The following is a 16,069-nucleotide window of genomic DNA, read 5'->3' on the forward strand; positions in this document are numbered from 1 at the left end:
CCTGCTGTGACTAGTTTCATGGAAACCTGATGCAAAATTCAAATGCAATTAAAGGTTGACTCAGCAGCTGAATCTTGCATATTGACTAATTATTGGATTCAGTATTCGACACTTGTACGATTATTGGTATCAGTATTTTGCTGTTATTATTTTTCAGATGTGCTGTTTTGGCTCTGATGCAACCGTCTCTTTTTCTGTAGTTACTACTCCTAATGTTTCAGACAATGTGAGGTTGTCTATTGACAAAACTACTGACTAATTTACTAATAAGTCATTTGATCTACAGGATTAATTTTCATCCAGAAAAGCAAAATGGTCATTTTCTTTAGCTCATTGTATTTCGTCAGATTTTTTTTGCAGCAGTATAATAATGATAAAAAAAGTTAGATAATACATTGTATCCTTTCAGTGGCATAAGCTGGTGAGCTCTTAATGTTTTATTTATTAATGATGTTAATTGCAGTTATAGTGAGGACACCTGCTGAGAGCTGACAAGCTGCTAGAATCAAAACCAAACAGGTGCTCCCTTGATTACACAGACCACATGGCTGCCTCCTGCCCTTTGTATGCACCCGGAGGAATTACACCAAAACACACCGGGGCTTTAACTCCTACCTTCCCACTGTTAGCACATATACTCCAGAAGTTATATATATTTTCTTTTTATTCTCTTGTTCATTACTTTTTTCTCCTTTGTGCGGGCAAACACCAACATCAAGGAATCAGTGACGACAAACTACAGGACCCACAATGCTTTGCGCTTGAAACTGGTTGCCAAGCGACGGCAGCGTCTCATCAAAGTGGAAGCTAAAATGCTAGTAGTGTTTTGTTGCTAGCTATGCGGGTATTTTAACTTTTTTAACCGCAAAGCCCTCACTTTTGGCTGCGTGTGAGTCTTTCGCCGATTTTTATTTATTTTTTAACCTGAAATAATGGCAGAAACAACAAATCCACAGTTTGTTTCTTCCTCGTCGCCTAGCTGCTGCCCCCCTGGGTCCCTCACCGACGCTCCCTCAGCAGAGACCACCAGCTGGGGTGAGACTCAGGACAACACAGGGATGGAGGTAAGCACCGCATATATTGGCAGGTAACACTTCAAAAATACATTTAGTAAAAAAAATAATATCTCTTTTAACCATGACAAGAATATAGCTAAGATGCAATATGTCGTTTTAAGTAAGTACACTCACTGTAAAAGAAAAAAAAGAAGAAACAGGCAGAGCATATTAACGACGCATGTGGAATAAACCAACATTTATTCCGTTGTGCAACAGGTAAAGCAGGTAACCTTGTACAGGAGGTCTGGGGAAGTAAAACTGCACAGCAAGGTCAAATGGTTTATTATTTGCAGTTTGTTTTAGCAGCATTACCAGCAATTATAGTGTTGTGCATCCTATTTAAGCTGTGTGTCTGTGACTGTATGTCTAAGAGTGTGTGTGTGGTGCATGCTTATTTGCTGAAAGCTGTGAGCACTTGCTTGTAGTGGCCTCATGCCAAGAAAATTGTTTTCAGATGCTGCAACTACACTGTTTTTGAAGGGATGCTTGTAGATCTTTGCATGCTGGGTTTATTATTCTACTAAAAAACTAAGTTTTGTTTATTTGCACAAGCAGAAGGATGGTGTTTTAACTGCTCAGGTGGTCTCCAGCCGTGTATCCCGACTTGGACACTTTGGTACCGGGCTACAGCGTTCCTATCACAGCCTTTCTCTACCTGTAAGATTCATGCCTACTTTGACAAAGCAGTCCATCACTTTATGTTCACATTGTGCCATTTTGTCTGTTAGTTTTGTTTGTTTTAGCACAAAGAAAGTTTACCAAAGTTTTCATTTTCCCCTGCTCTAGAGTCACAATCTCAGAGACATATCTATATTATGCAATTACGTCTATGTTCAGAAGCTGGAGCTGCCACACAACAAAATTAAAGGTGACTTTTTGTTATTCACACATTCAGTAAGTGAGCATACATACTCCGCTCATAGAGTTGCTATATATTTAAGCCTGTGACTTCTCTCTCTTTTTTTCTGTTGCTGTCTTTGACCATTTCCTCTAAACTTTCCTAAATGCTAGATCTGTCTTGCGTGAGCCATATGCCCTACCTCGTCATCCTGGACGCTTCTCACAATGAAATCTCCAACTTCTTTGAATTCCAGCCACCCAAGAACCTAAAGGTAACACAGGACCTTGAGCTGACAGGATAAGACAACATTTGATTGGTGGCTTGGGCTTCACTCTCGCATGCTATTCCCTCAAGATAGGCCTGGATTTCCATAGCCCATCTGTAGTCACTTTGAATATGCTTACAAGGCATTTACTGCCCTTGAATGACAGTGAACTTTAGCTAATTCTTTTCCGTACTCCACAGATTTAGTTAGGGGATTTCTTTAGTGAGATGTATTGGTGACTTTTGTTAACAGTAATCTGCATGTTTTGTTTCAGGAAGTCAATTTCTCCCACAACCATATGACAAAAATGAAGGATTTGGCAGCTTATTTATCACTTAATAAACTGAATCTGGACCGTATCCTTATGGAGATGCATTTACATTCATGCATGTGGATGTGAACTCTTTCCCTCTTTCGCTGTCAATCATACACTCACAGAGATATTTGTCAGAACCTTACTGCAACTTTCTTTATGTTTGATGTCTAGAGAAATATGTTAAACAAATGCAAACAAATGTTCACCTGTACATTGCCCTTGTGTATTATTCATAACATCCCTACACTCAGACAACAGCTTCCGTGAGATCAGTGGTCTTGAGCAATGTTGCAAGCTCACCCATCTTAGCCTGGCACACAACAGGATCTCAAGGATCAGCGGGCTGGACAGTCTACCCGTGACACACCTCTGCCTTGTAAGTTTTTCTCTATAACACTCAGTAACATGAGAAATGGGTGCAAATTCATGCACTTTCAGACATTTTTACATGCAGTACATTTTTCCAAGCACAGACCTACCAACAGGCATTTTAAACAGAAATCTCACGTGTCTTCCGCTGCTGTTGGCAGTATTTGCGTGTATGGCATTGCTGCACATGAGGTTGTTTCGCTCCATGTGTTGTCTGCTGCTGCACACACATTGTTGCTGTTATTTTTGAATTGTCCTTCCTTGTATTTTACCTCATGTCTGCTCAATTTCACCTGTTTCCGTGTGTCTCTTATTTCCCCTCTGTGTTCCCTTTATGTCTGTTTTTGGCTACATTTTTACATTCAGTAAAACCTTGGCCCCTTGTTCGAAAATCACCATATGGCCCAACAGCAGGCCTTTTCTCTCTCTCCCTCTCGCTCACTATTTCTGCGTCTCTGTGTGTGAGTGCGTGCACATGCGTGTTCTGGTTCTTTATCAGTGTTTCCTCATTGTCAGCAGCCATCGGTCTGGCTGTGTCTGCCCCTGTCTGTAGCTTTGCTTTGGGACCAGCTGCTGGTGTTTGAGTGTGCCTGGACCAGATTCAGTGTACACACACACACACACACACACACACACACACAGTCACGCATACCATGTCCATCCAGCATCTATCTAATCCCATTCCTGACCCCTCTTCCTCACACGCTGCCTCCCTAAACAGCACGGCACTGTCAGCCAGCCTGTTTCCCACCCCATCACAGCGGCAACCCAGTGCTCCAAGGGACCAGCACAGCTACCCACCCCCACTGACAGCAGCCCTCTGCCAGGCAACATGCTTGGCAAGGGTAGGGTGAGGTGTGGCCAGACGGCCAGATAAAAACTTTTGTCAGTGGAATGGAGTGAGAATCAGCCTGGGGACCCTGGGGTCTTGTTCTTTAGCTAGTTTGCGTGCTGCGCTAGCACCATGCCAGCTGTTTGGCTGTCAGTCCTCACCTGTCAGGATTTAGCAGAGAAGCAGGCCTGCCACTCAACTCAGTACTGATGGGAAACAAAGTTCAGGCACCCTACAGAACGACCATGGCATGTCCTTAATATTTATTAGTGAGACTCATTGACTGGATATGAATCAGAGTTGTCAGTGGGAAGCCTTTCGTGCGCATGCATATGCATGGATACCATGCATTTGCCTTTTTACAATGTGCCCTTTTGCCTGTCTGCGTCCAGAGGGGGAACCAGCTGGAGACGATTGAAGGGTTGGAGAACCTGAAGAGCCTGCAAGTTCTCGATTTGTCTCTGAATCGTATCAGCAGTCTTTCAGGCCTCCAGAATCTCCACCTACTAGGCTTCATCGACCTGGAGAATAACTTGGTATTGATCTGAGAGAAAACTGCCAGAAGTAACTGTGTGAAATAGAGATGTATGCAGATGTACATACACCAGTCTTAATCCTGCATACTGTGAGGAAAATTCTAATTGATTTGAAGACATTTAAACAGGATGTGTGGCTGTCTTAGGATCAAAATCTGCCACCATTGTAGGTCACTTTGCAGACCATTTCATCATCACACAAAGCCAAAACTAGCCTAAGTACTCAGTTAACAGATTATAGAATAGAATAGAATCACTTTATTCATTATTCATTTATTATGAAATGTGGACTAAATAACAAACACATTGTAATATCAATACAAGCAAAGTCTAATACGACATCAGATTTTTATATGAAAACATAATAGTCACAGACAGCATCAAGACCAAACTAGGTTCTAAGTAATAACAATGAAACTATCGCACAGCAATGCCACAGCATTAATTTGTGTTTTGATTTCAGATAAGTGAAATTCAGGAATGTAAGCACATTCACAATCTTCTTCTGCTGAGGGACCTTAATCTGCTGAGAAACCCTGTGCAGGTAAGCGTACCTTTTACTGACTGCAGGCTTCAACTAGGAGAACATTTTTTGTAAAGTGTATAAATATGCTGCATGTGACAGTGGTCCACTTTTCTTCTTGCATTCTATATCCAGCCTGTAAGTGTACAAGCTTCTATGATGACTTCCATCTGTATGCAAATCCATAAAGTTGTTTTGGTTTTACACAGGGTTTTTAACATGCGAATTTAATTGGTAGGAGCAACCTGATTACAGGCTGGCAGTCGTCTTCCTCCTTCAGCATCTGACTATGCTGGACCAGAAAAAAGTCACTGCTGAAGAAAAGGTGTGAACGGACACCAAAATTACTCGGTTCATTAAACAAGCATAAACATGTTTAATCAGATACCTTTAATTCGTTCCACTTCTACAAAGCTTGAAAAATGCTACTCTCCTAATGCAGCTGTTCTATTCTAAATGAATGTGTGCACTGCTTTTATTTTTTACTAACTTCTAATCCCAGGTGTCATCAATAAACAAGTATGACCCTCCTTTGGATGTGGTGGCTGCCAGGGATCACATGACCCACCTTGTGTATCAGCTGATGCAACCCCAGGTCCTGTATGACAGGTTTGTACACAGATGTGGTAGTGTTTAATATCCTCACCACTAAATGGCCCACAGTTATCTCCTTAAATGTTATGTTTTGGGGAATAAAAATGTTAACTAGAGCCAAAGGAAGGGCATTTAGCATCATTTAGGAAGTACACTGCTAATATTAAACTCTCCAAACAAGCCGAATGTGATGTTTAGCTGTAATTATGCATGTCTTGTAAAATAAACTATCAAGAAAGTTGTTTTCAGACTTTAACAGTAATTTATCTGCAGTGCTCCTGTATCGCTCATATTATCTACTCTCTGAAAGGGGGAAAAAAAATGTTCACGTATCAGCACTTTTTTTAAAAACATCCATCATCAGCAAATAAAAGCCGCAGCTACAGTCAATTTACCATTCTCCTCTGCACTTAGTAGAAAGAACACATCCATATTGCCCACAAGGCTCCTGTTTATATTGACTGTAGGAGTGGCTTTCAAGAGCAATGAGCTTTTTACATTTGCTGCATAGTTTCTTATACTTACGCTGTGCTCATTTTTTGCAAAGGAACATAACTGCTTCTGAAGTTAAGAGCGAAAATATAAAGTGAAAGTTAATAAGAATCCTGTTTGTGTGTGGGATGTGTGTTTTTAAGCAGTACACTGCCCAGTCCCGACTCTCCATACCCCATGCTGGTGCTGACAGGTCCTCAAGGCTGCGGGAAGAGAGAATTGGCTCACAGATTGTGTCAGGAGTTCAGCGAATACTTTGCTCATGGGTCAGTCTTCCATTTTCTGCACACACAGCTCAGCCACATGCTGCGAACTCAGAGATACTGTCAATTAATAGTACGTGACCTTCCAAAGCTCTGTGGATTAAAAAGCTGATATAACTTGTCTACTTTGTGTTTTGTCAGATGGTAAATCTCAGCAGGCCATAGCTATGGGCATTAACGTTGTGACAAGCAAAAGAGCTCATTGTATGCATTCGTTTGGAGGTTTTAGTCACTGCTGTGCAAACGTAGAGTTAATTCTTGCATGTTGATTGATTTACAGTACGTGCTACCGATTTATTGTTCATTTTAATCATTACTTCTAACCAATTGACTATGAAGTTGTCCATTTTGTCGTCGCTTGAGCTTTTGTATTTGTAAATCTTAAGCAGTTTCAGTCAGATCAAGTCAGAGTCTTTGACTGGTTCTACATTGTAGGTTTACTACAGGTCTTTTGACCTGGCATTGCAGGATATATCCAGAATAAAAGCCTCTGCTGCAGCCCTGCAAGGAAACACTAGCTCAGGAAACACAAATGGAGAACTGCATACTGAAAAGATGGCATAATATTTTGAAAGTGCCTGTCAAACTCAGACTGCTGCGAGATGCTTTTGTTGAACTTGAAAATAATTCTTCTGTACTGACTTATTATAGTGACTCGTAACTGAAGTTTTAACAACATACAGTACTTATGGATGTGAGTTTTGAATAAGACACTCTTTAAATGAGAGTGGAAACACATGCAGTACTTTGCAAGTCAAACATATTTCTCAGATATGGACATATTGATGCCTCTCACCTGGTGCTTGGTTTGACTGTCTGGAATTTTTCAAAAAGCCAGAGGTTTTGTCCTGGTTCTTAGCTTGCTTACTGGCCCCCTATTGGTTACAGGTCTGTGATTTTTACATACACTTTGTAAATAATAGCTTGATATGATATCCATCCTCCAGACTTCTGTACTTTGTGTTCTGTCTGTTTCCATAGAACCTGTCACACAACTAGAGCAGCCTACTTTGGGGAGGAGAATGGACTTGATTACCATTTTGTCAGTGAGGAGGACTTTCAGAGCATGATTCCAGTGGTGAGTTAGCTTGGAATTAAGGGCATTTTTATATCATGGGTCCTGAAAACAGACCAAGATTATTTTAATTTGTTTATGTGTTCATCATTTATATATTAATTCTCGCCCCAATCTAATTACAGATACATTTGGTTCTTGAAAGCTGCATTTTAAGCATGCTGGATTCATGCACCTCACTCAGCAAGTCACAAATTGATTTCACTGACTGACTTTAATGAGTTAAATAGTTTAGATAATTAGTTTTTCTTGGGTGGATTGATTTTATTTTAACTGGCTGATATTTGGTTTAAAAATAAAATCTTTAGTGGATTGGAGGGTTTTTTGAAAGGCTTTCATGGCTATAGTGATTACATTTGATTTCAGAATGGGTTATCACTGCATCTCCTGCATCTCTTGCTATTGAGGTGATGATTATTAGTCTGAAATGACTGGCAAGGATACTGAAAGCTAATGGAATTAAAGCCATAAATATGCAGACTCTGGTCAAAAATTCACCAAAAACACCCTGAGGTGTGGTCATGCAACTGGCTCTCAATTTATTACAAACACTTCAGCTCATATTTTTTAAGATACCAAAAGCATCAACATACAATTTTCTTAGTCAGAAAAATGGGTCTTGGACACATTTGTTTTCCATCTTGTCTCCCACGTCAAGCTGCCTGTTATGTAAGAGCGGCCGAGGCTTATTTATAGAGGTCTGGGTCATGGAGTGATTTATACAGGAACTGCTTTGATGCTGGTATTGATGCCTTTTGTCTGCTCCTACAGAGGTTAACTTCAGAGTCTGTTCTTCCCTGTACTTGATTTGTCCTTTCTTCTCCTCCCTTCATTTTTCTGTTGATGGCTATTTGGTTTATTGCTGTCCAGTTCTTCCTTTCTTTCTTTTCTTGCTCTCATGAGTCAGCTGAAAGCACTTGCAGTCATGAAAGCACTTCTTGTGACTGCTTTAAATAAAATTAACACAAATCGGCTTTTTTGCGGACCTGGTTGGTTAAAATCTTTACTCTGCCATAAACACAATGGAGCGTGCTGGATAATTTGGCCTGGCAAACTGTTTGGTAATATTTAATCATAGAAATTTACATTTGTAGTAAAGCATTCAAGCTAATGGAAATGTAATAGACCTTCATGAAATGTTCTGGCACACAGGAAAACGTTGATATGTAAATTCTTGGTTGACCCTGTATCTTTGGGAGAAATATGGTACATTGTTGCTGAACAACTCTTGCTTTATAAACTCTTTTTTCTTTCAGGAAAAAAATAAAACTAAGTAAAGCCAAGTTAGTTTGCTATTCTCTTGCTGACATACTGTTTACTGCTACTGGCTCCACCTGTAGTGTTTTTTGCCATTTTCAATATAGAGTTAAAACAATTGTGCGCTCCATAGCTGTGATTTAATGTAGTCAAATTAGGTCTCTGTAAAATACAAACAATACTCAAGAATTACATCACCTCGAAGTTGTATAGGATAATTGTCTCTTGAGCCCAAAACAATTACTTCTTGTTTGTTTCCTGAATTGGCTTCCTCAATCACAAAACACAGAAACAAGAGTTGGTGTTTTTTGATGCTGTCACCTGCACTGGATTTGGCCATAAGCTTGTTGAGGGTTATAAATTATTCTGCTCAAATAAAACTGCTACTAAAGAAGGTCAGAGGTCATGTGTGATAAGTAACAAAGAGATTTTTGCCCTCACTGCCAGGTCAAGAGTTCAGGTCGCAGGTGGGCAAATGACTTTAGGTTGTTATTCATGACAGAACACGTTGAGGTTGTGTATACATGTTAAGTACTATGTTCATTTTAGGAGGGTAGAGGATCTCATAACTGTGGTAATAACACGATAAATAGTGGGGCAATAAAATGTTCCCTCATTCTTTTCCCCTCATAAAAATTCTCTCTTAGGGTAAGTTTATCCAGACCTTGCAGTATGGGGGTCACAGCTACGGTCTCACCAGAGATGCCATAGAGGAAGTGGCTAGAGAAGGACTGGCCTGCTGTGTGCATATGGAGCTGGAGGTAGGTGTGTGGGAAACTCATGGTCAGTAAGGCGTGTATTTTCTGTGATTCATACAAATACAATGCAGTTCAGAGTTGCAATAGAGAGAATACGGGTGCTTGCTTCGAGAAATGCAAATTGTCTGTCCTCGCAGGGTGTGTTCAGTCTGAAGAACAGCTACTTTGAACCTCGATACATCCTGCTCATCCCCATCCAGGTGGAGAAGTACACCGGCCACCTGAAAAAACGTGGGCTCTATTCTCAAGCACAGATTGATGCTGCGGTGTCACGTATAGAGCTATATGCCAACACCAACAAACAACGTCCAGGATTCTTCGATAATGTTATCCCCTGTGGTACTGAAAGGAATCACTTTGTCACTGAAATATTTTTATAATGATTTTATGTGGTTTTAATATCCTCCCGTGGTTAATCAGATATATTATACTAATTAGCCAATTAATGTATAATTGCAGTACAAATTGTTGCAAATATTCACAGTATATTTCAGTAGCCATCAATTTTAAGCTATGAAGCTACACTTTGCTGATTCCCAGGGGGGACATTTAGATTTTTTACACTTAGATATGAAGTTAGTAAAACAGAAAGTCTGAATTATTTGGTGTGATTGCTCTTGTCACAGGCAGTTTGCCATCATAGCGCCTCACAAAGCTTAAAAAACCTCTAGCGGCTCAAGTATCATTGGTATAGCGCTAGATGGATTATCACTCTTCAGCAAAATCCATACTCTACACTTTCAATCCAATTACCACATGTATTAAAGGCACGTAGCTGCGGAATGGCGGTGTTTATCATTCCCTCATGATAGCACTCAGACATGTTAGCTGCTTTCTTAATGAGATGAACATACAGGGAGCATGGGAGACTCATCACTTTTATGCACTGCCAGCTAGCACCTCATTACACTAAGGTCATCATCCCCATGTCTTTGATTCATTACTGTTTGATGGGAGACGCATTTGCTCTGTTCAGGATCAGATATTTTATTGTGTGTGTGAATGTGTGTGTTTGTGTGTAGATGACCGGGAAGAGGCTTACCAGACGCTGAGACAAGCAGTGAAGGGCTACCTGTTGCTAGAGGAGCAGGCGGAAGGCGAGAACAACAACAGAGCATCTCCTGACAACACCTCTACAGGTGTCGATGTGTTTGTTTGTTCAGATCATTAGCAGCCTCAAGGCGTCACAATGGTAATTTTGTGAAGCACGATGCAGGCTGTAAGGTGAAGTCTTGCAGTTTTTGCTGCAATTTAAGACCCCCTCCAGTGAAAATTATGTTTTTACCTCGTAACATGTCCCCATGGTGTTTTATATATATGTATATATATGCTGGAAGACAGTAAGCAGTCAATGCCATGGTTGAGCATTTCGACTTGTAACAGCAAGGATGCGGCTTTCTATATTACTGTGCCTATTCAGTGTTGGTTTTGAACATGTATGGTTGAATTACTTCAATATTACAGTTTGCCATTGTGTCAAACAGAGTAGTTTTGTGTTTTTTAAGTGGTGTACACCACATAGATCCACACAATCTAATGGAAACATCAGTCTAGAGTTATAGCTTAGGCATTTAAAGGTAGGACAGAAATTTTTTATTGGAAAATACTCTAAATATATAACTTTGATAAACAGGAATTTTTAGGGGGGTGATTCAGTGACCGAATAGGGACTTCAAGTTATATGTCACAGGAAAAAATATTCTTTATGTGACAATTGTTCCATAATTTCAACACTGGTTGTGAAGAGACTAAACAGTCTGAAAATATACTCAAGCAATGAGGTGTTTCTAATATAAAGGAACTGTCTGTTGTAATTTTTGAATACTAACGTCCAGGGACTTTGGAGCTAAACTTAAGCTTAAGGTAAGCTCTGCGGCATCACTTCGGACAATTCTGCTTCAATCTCTCTTGTAAATTGATTTAAATGCAATACTAAAACAACAGAATACCACTTCAAATGATTGTTTAGGCTGTCTCAGATTCGATTTGGCTATCTATTTTCATGCTGTTAAACAGTACTGGCCTATGTATCTGTCTTTCTTAGCCTCAGGTCATGAGCCAGAGGAGAAGCCCCTCTCACCCCTGTTGAGGTCAGGATCCGGCCCCCTCTCTTCACACTCTGCCACAGCTCTTGACCCCTCCGATCCCTCCTACAGATCCTATTTCACCAAGATCCAAGCAGAGCTCAGCCCTCAGAAGTGCCCTGCTGTAAGTTACAGGATGTCTGATGAAAAATGTATGGGTAATGAGGCCTGTAAGTGAATGTTAAACATACATTTCAACTCAAATTCATGGATAAATAAATCCTTCACTGTCCTTTTAACGGGATGCTGGCCTTCCTCTTCCTTTCAGTGCTACCGCTGTGCATCATCACTCCTGCGTTCTGCTTTCCTCACTTTGTTATCCCCCTTGTCTTTCTGTTTAAATAAACTTTCCCCTTAACTTTCTTCATTTTTTTCTCGCTTCCTGCATCATCTCTACATTTTCTCCTCCTTCTTTTCTTCGCCTCTCCTTTCTGCAGGAGCTAGCCTCCATCAGGAGGCGTGAGCGACTGGTGAGGGAGGCGATAGCGGGGAAGAGTCCGGGGGTCTACAGCCAGCTTTTCAAAAGGTACAGACAAGTCGCACGCACTCCACTGCACTCCACTGCTTAATTTCAAGTGGGCACTCACAGCTGGGCTAAATTGCTTTAATTGGAGCACTTGTCCTAACTGTGTTGTGATGGTTTGTTTTGAGTGATTGTTTGACATTGAGGGTGAAGTGGCAAATGCCCAAATAATTTCAATCTAACCGTTTGTTAATATGAGGGGCTCTTATAGTGGCACTCGCTGCTGACTTGTCCCAAAATACACCTGTAACTGGTTATAACCACAGCAAATATGAATGAAAAAACAATGAATGGCCACAGATTTTATTCAACGGAACTGTGCAGCATGTTAGTATAAGCAGAGCTGATTTTCCATGTGACAGTAAAAAAAGAATTATTTAATGTAGTCCTATTTTTTGCTTTTTCAGTTCTGCTCTAACGACACCATCATCACGACACAATCAGGACACTGGCACCCATTTTCATGAGGACTCCAGGTACTACACACACACACACACACACACACACACACATGCATATACAGGTGTTCACACTCAATCAACGCAATCAAAAGTCAAACATAACACCAAATGATACTGTATGAAAGCCTCAAAGTTAAATAATAACTTCTAGATGCATAAAAATCAAATGTATTGATTTATGTGGTGGTGTAGGAATCTATAGGAAGTCTAGTGGTTTCATTAAAAACAATCCTGTGCTGAAGATTTTAAAGCAAAAAACTGCTTTTGCGGTAATATTCTTGACTCCCCAGGCCTGTTTTTACAGCATACGTTCACTTTTATAGAGCTCCTTTTACTGGTACAAGCCATGTGGGGACAAATCTAACCACACTTGCAAACATGCAAACACACCCACTCATAAATTTGGATTTTATTACTTTTTGCTTCTTTTTGACTCCTTTGTGTGTACAATTGCCCTTCAATAATAGGCATCCTGCACAAATATGTATCTAATCAGTCTGAATTGCCATATTATGTGTGTGTTGGGCCCGCAACAGCACCTGTTCAATTACTGAATAATGAATGTATTTTTTATTTTTGACAAAATATGCCGTTTAAGATTCTTACATGCAGAGATATATGTTCAGTCAACACCTCGGAAAGCAACTTTCACCAAAGTTGTTAAAAATCTACAGGTTCTGTCATCACAGTCTGAGTAATTCATGCCTCCGGTGTGTAGAGTAAGCATTACTCACCTCTTTAGTATTTCTATTGAGGATTCCAGACATCTGTCTACTTGTTGGCACCGCTCTTAATAGGGATGTGTCTTTGCCTGCGTTTGTGTCACATATTGTATCAGAGGATTGTGTTGTGTTTTTTCTGATGGGGTTTTTGCTTGGTCTTGTGTGCTGATCTATATGATCTAGTTTAATAGAGTAGTGTATATAATCAAAATAAACCATTTGTTTTAGTCATCTCGACTAAAATACATGCAGTCAACCAGTCAAGTCTCCCATGGATTCTTATATTATTGTTGCATTTGGGCAAAAATCCTGAGAGCATTCAGATCTTTGATTTGTACGACCACAAAAACACAGGGGACACCAGGAGGGACACTGCTGCTATTCCCAGGATAAGAGTAAAATTTTCAAAAACCGCATTCTGCCAAAGTTTTCTTTTGAAGAAGCTTTTCTCTCTATTCTTTTTCTCTTTTTTTGAGTGTGTTTTTCTCACTTTTGCCACCAGTCTCTTTGAACAACCTCAGGGTTGTAGTGCTGCCCTCATTACACCTCTCACTGCATGAACTCACTTTTCCCTACTTGTCTCTTTTTCTCACCTTCTACCTGTGGTTTTGTCTTTCCCTCCATCCCTTCTTTTTTCCTTCTTTCACAAGCAGCCCCGATGAGTCTCGTGCCAGCTCGGCTCTGTCTGTGCCCAGTTCGGCCGGTGCCTTGTCTGGCTTTGTGGAGCCGCTTGATGCCTCCGTCCTGGGACACCCCATGGAAACAGTCAAAGGTTATTATTGCTTTTTTGTCATTTTAGGTCATATCTATGTAGCTATATATAGAAAGACACAAGAGAGGATAGATTTTTGAGTCAGTAGAGGACAGGAAAAAAGACGGTTTAGCACGTAAGCCGTAATTCTATAATTTTTTATTGTAGCTGTATTTTCACTTGAATTTTAGTCATTTATTTCAGTTTAAAGAGACTCTGTAACCCAAACAGTGCATCTGATTGTAAGATAATCACAGTTCTTGTAAAAGGTTTTGAAAATTTGTTGAGGTTTTTCAATATCTGCAAGTATCAAACATTTCTATTTCCGACTCAACACCATCAGGCCAACCACCAGATACCCCTCGTCCAGGAACAGATCAAGCAGCTGCTGGTGTGTCTCCCACTTCTGATAGACGCCCAGGGTCTAACGTTAAGCCCATCCTGCCACCGATCCCCACTGGACGTAAGACCCCTGCAGCACCCAGTCCAGCTCCATCACCCAGACCCAGCCCAAACCCAGCAGTCGCAGAGGGAGGAGATGCAGACATGGAGGGAAAACCTGATATCTGAAGTTGCTAATATTTAACAAACATAATTTTTTGTAAGAATAACATTTTGTTAGCATTAGAGGAAACTGAGATGAAGTGAATCAGTGTCAGTCAACCACAACAATCCATGTATGTTGTTATTTCACCACAAAATACACACACTTTGATGTGATACATCCAGGCCAAACAGTTTAGATTAGATTTGACTGTCAGAACTTGCCTGTTCCTGTGTTCTTTCATTCATGCAGCAGCACGTCTGGATATTTTGCTGTTATTTTGCTTCGTCTGATATCTTGCTATTCTGTGTATCAAGAGTGATGATATGAATGACCATAAATGCGTTGACTACATTATAATTACAGGCAAAATTGTGCTCTTCTTTGTATTTAAAAAACTGGCTTACAGCCCGAAAGGTGCACATTGTTGACACACATAATGATTGCGTTTCACACTGATTGCCAAGTATGTCTTTCAGACATGATATATATGTAGCAGGCTTTTGAAGGACACACCTCATAAAGCAGGTATTTGTTCACCTTTGAAATGCTCACATATACCAAATGTGTGCCATATGTCATGTTTCTTGAATATAGCATTAATTTTCCTGACAGTAAAGTGGCATTATATTTCCTACTGCTCAGTAATCTCATCAAATAGTATTTGCCATTGACATTTAGATAGTGATCTTTTATGTGTAGCATGGAGCTCTTGTCACTGAATGATAAATATATCATTAATCTTTATCTCCTCTGATGGGATTATTTATTCAGCTGGAAATGCGTTCATATGGAAGTTGTTGACAGGTATTAAACAGTGTACCATCACGTGCAAGTTAGTGTGTTTTCCACAGCTTGTGTGTGAGTGCTGCACACAGTCATGCATGCCCTTGCTACTATGGGTTATTTATTAGTGATTTGTGGTAAATAGAAATTGTCAGGTGCGACAGATGTGTGCATTGCTTATTTAACCGGTCTGCTTGTAGGTGCGTGTGGGTGTGCACATACAGTATGCATGTTTTGTCTCCTGGACTGTGTGTGCAGCTCAGTTCACACACACACACACACACACACACACACACACACACACACACACACACACACACACACACACACACACACACACACACACACACACACACACACACACACACAGCACACCTGGCCATCCATCACTGTCTGTCTTCCTCTCAGGCAGCAGATGTTGCAACCCTGTCATAATTCTTTGGAAGTTTGAAGCCAGACAGTGTCTTTAGGGCCCCTGGGGTCTAACCTACTTACACTGCAGTCTGCACCTCACGACAGCTAACCGTGGACTAACACGTTGTCTTCCTGTGCATTAACGTTACATTAGAAGCAGCTACAATATGTGCATGAATAAGGTATGCAAAACTATGCAAGCCTGTTTAAAGAGGAGTTTAACATGCAGTGAGAATGAGTGAGTGGGAAGTTGCTTGCTGTCTTTTGGCTGTCTGTCTTTGTGCTCACCTGTTTGCTGTGCTACATTGCATGGCTACTGCAGCTTTTCTGTTGTATTCTTCTGCTTTCTTTTTGGATTCTGGGGACAGTAATGCCACTCTTGCGTAAAACACGTTATATGTGCAAAAGCAACTCTGCCGGCTCTGTGCATCATAATCCTCTGCAAAACATTGTCCGTATCAAAGAAAGTTTACACAGCATGCAGTATGTGTAGTGTTACTCACCAGACTGTCTGCTTGTCTTCCCACACTTCACTAGCCACTGAGAAACAAACATGTCACAGGCTTTCATCTTGGCATAAGTCCTCAAGACTAACACTTTTCATT

General features: G+C 40.6%; 1 protein-coding gene across 13 annotated transcripts; it reads left to right on the forward strand.

Annotated features, from left to right (window-relative positions):
* The first annotated feature begins 766 nt into the window (after positions 1-766).
* On the forward strand, positions 767-15,011 carry lrguk (leucine-rich repeats and guanylate kinase domain containing). 13 transcript variants are annotated; one of them, XM_051955976.1, is made up of 22 exons: positions 767-889; positions 980-1,064; positions 1,275-1,328; positions 1,614-1,715; positions 1,845-1,926; positions 2,070-2,170; positions 2,439-2,520; positions 2,732-2,856; positions 4,074-4,217; positions 4,681-4,761; positions 4,979-5,065; positions 5,243-5,349; positions 5,970-6,092; positions 7,071-7,167; positions 9,069-9,182; positions 9,317-9,518; positions 10,202-10,318; positions 11,224-11,387; positions 11,701-11,789; positions 12,194-12,262; positions 13,620-13,741; positions 14,064-15,011. In XM_051955976.1, exons 2-22 carry the CDS (start codon positions 1,059-1,061, stop codon positions 14,288-14,290), a joined length of 2,295 nt encoding a protein of 764 aa, XP_051811936.1. In that variant the 5' UTR covers positions 767-889; positions 980-1,058; the 3' UTR covers positions 14,291-15,011. The 13 variants fall into 13 exon arrangements, with proteins under 13 accessions (XP_051811936.1, XP_051811961.1, XP_051811940.1 ...); XM_051956001.1 differs by having other exon boundaries at positions 1,275-1,715; XM_051955980.1 differs by lacking the exon at positions 1,275-1,328 and having other exon boundaries at positions 1,611-1,715.
* Positions 15,012-16,069: the final 1,058 nt, after the last annotated feature.

This window comes from Acanthochromis polyacanthus, chromosome 1 (assembly GCF_021347895.1).
Source record: "Acanthochromis polyacanthus isolate Apoly-LR-REF ecotype Palm Island chromosome 1, KAUST_Apoly_ChrSc, whole genome shotgun sequence".
In the NCBI taxonomy this organism is placed as follows: Eukaryota; Metazoa; Chordata; class Actinopteri; family Pomacentridae; genus Acanthochromis; species Acanthochromis polyacanthus.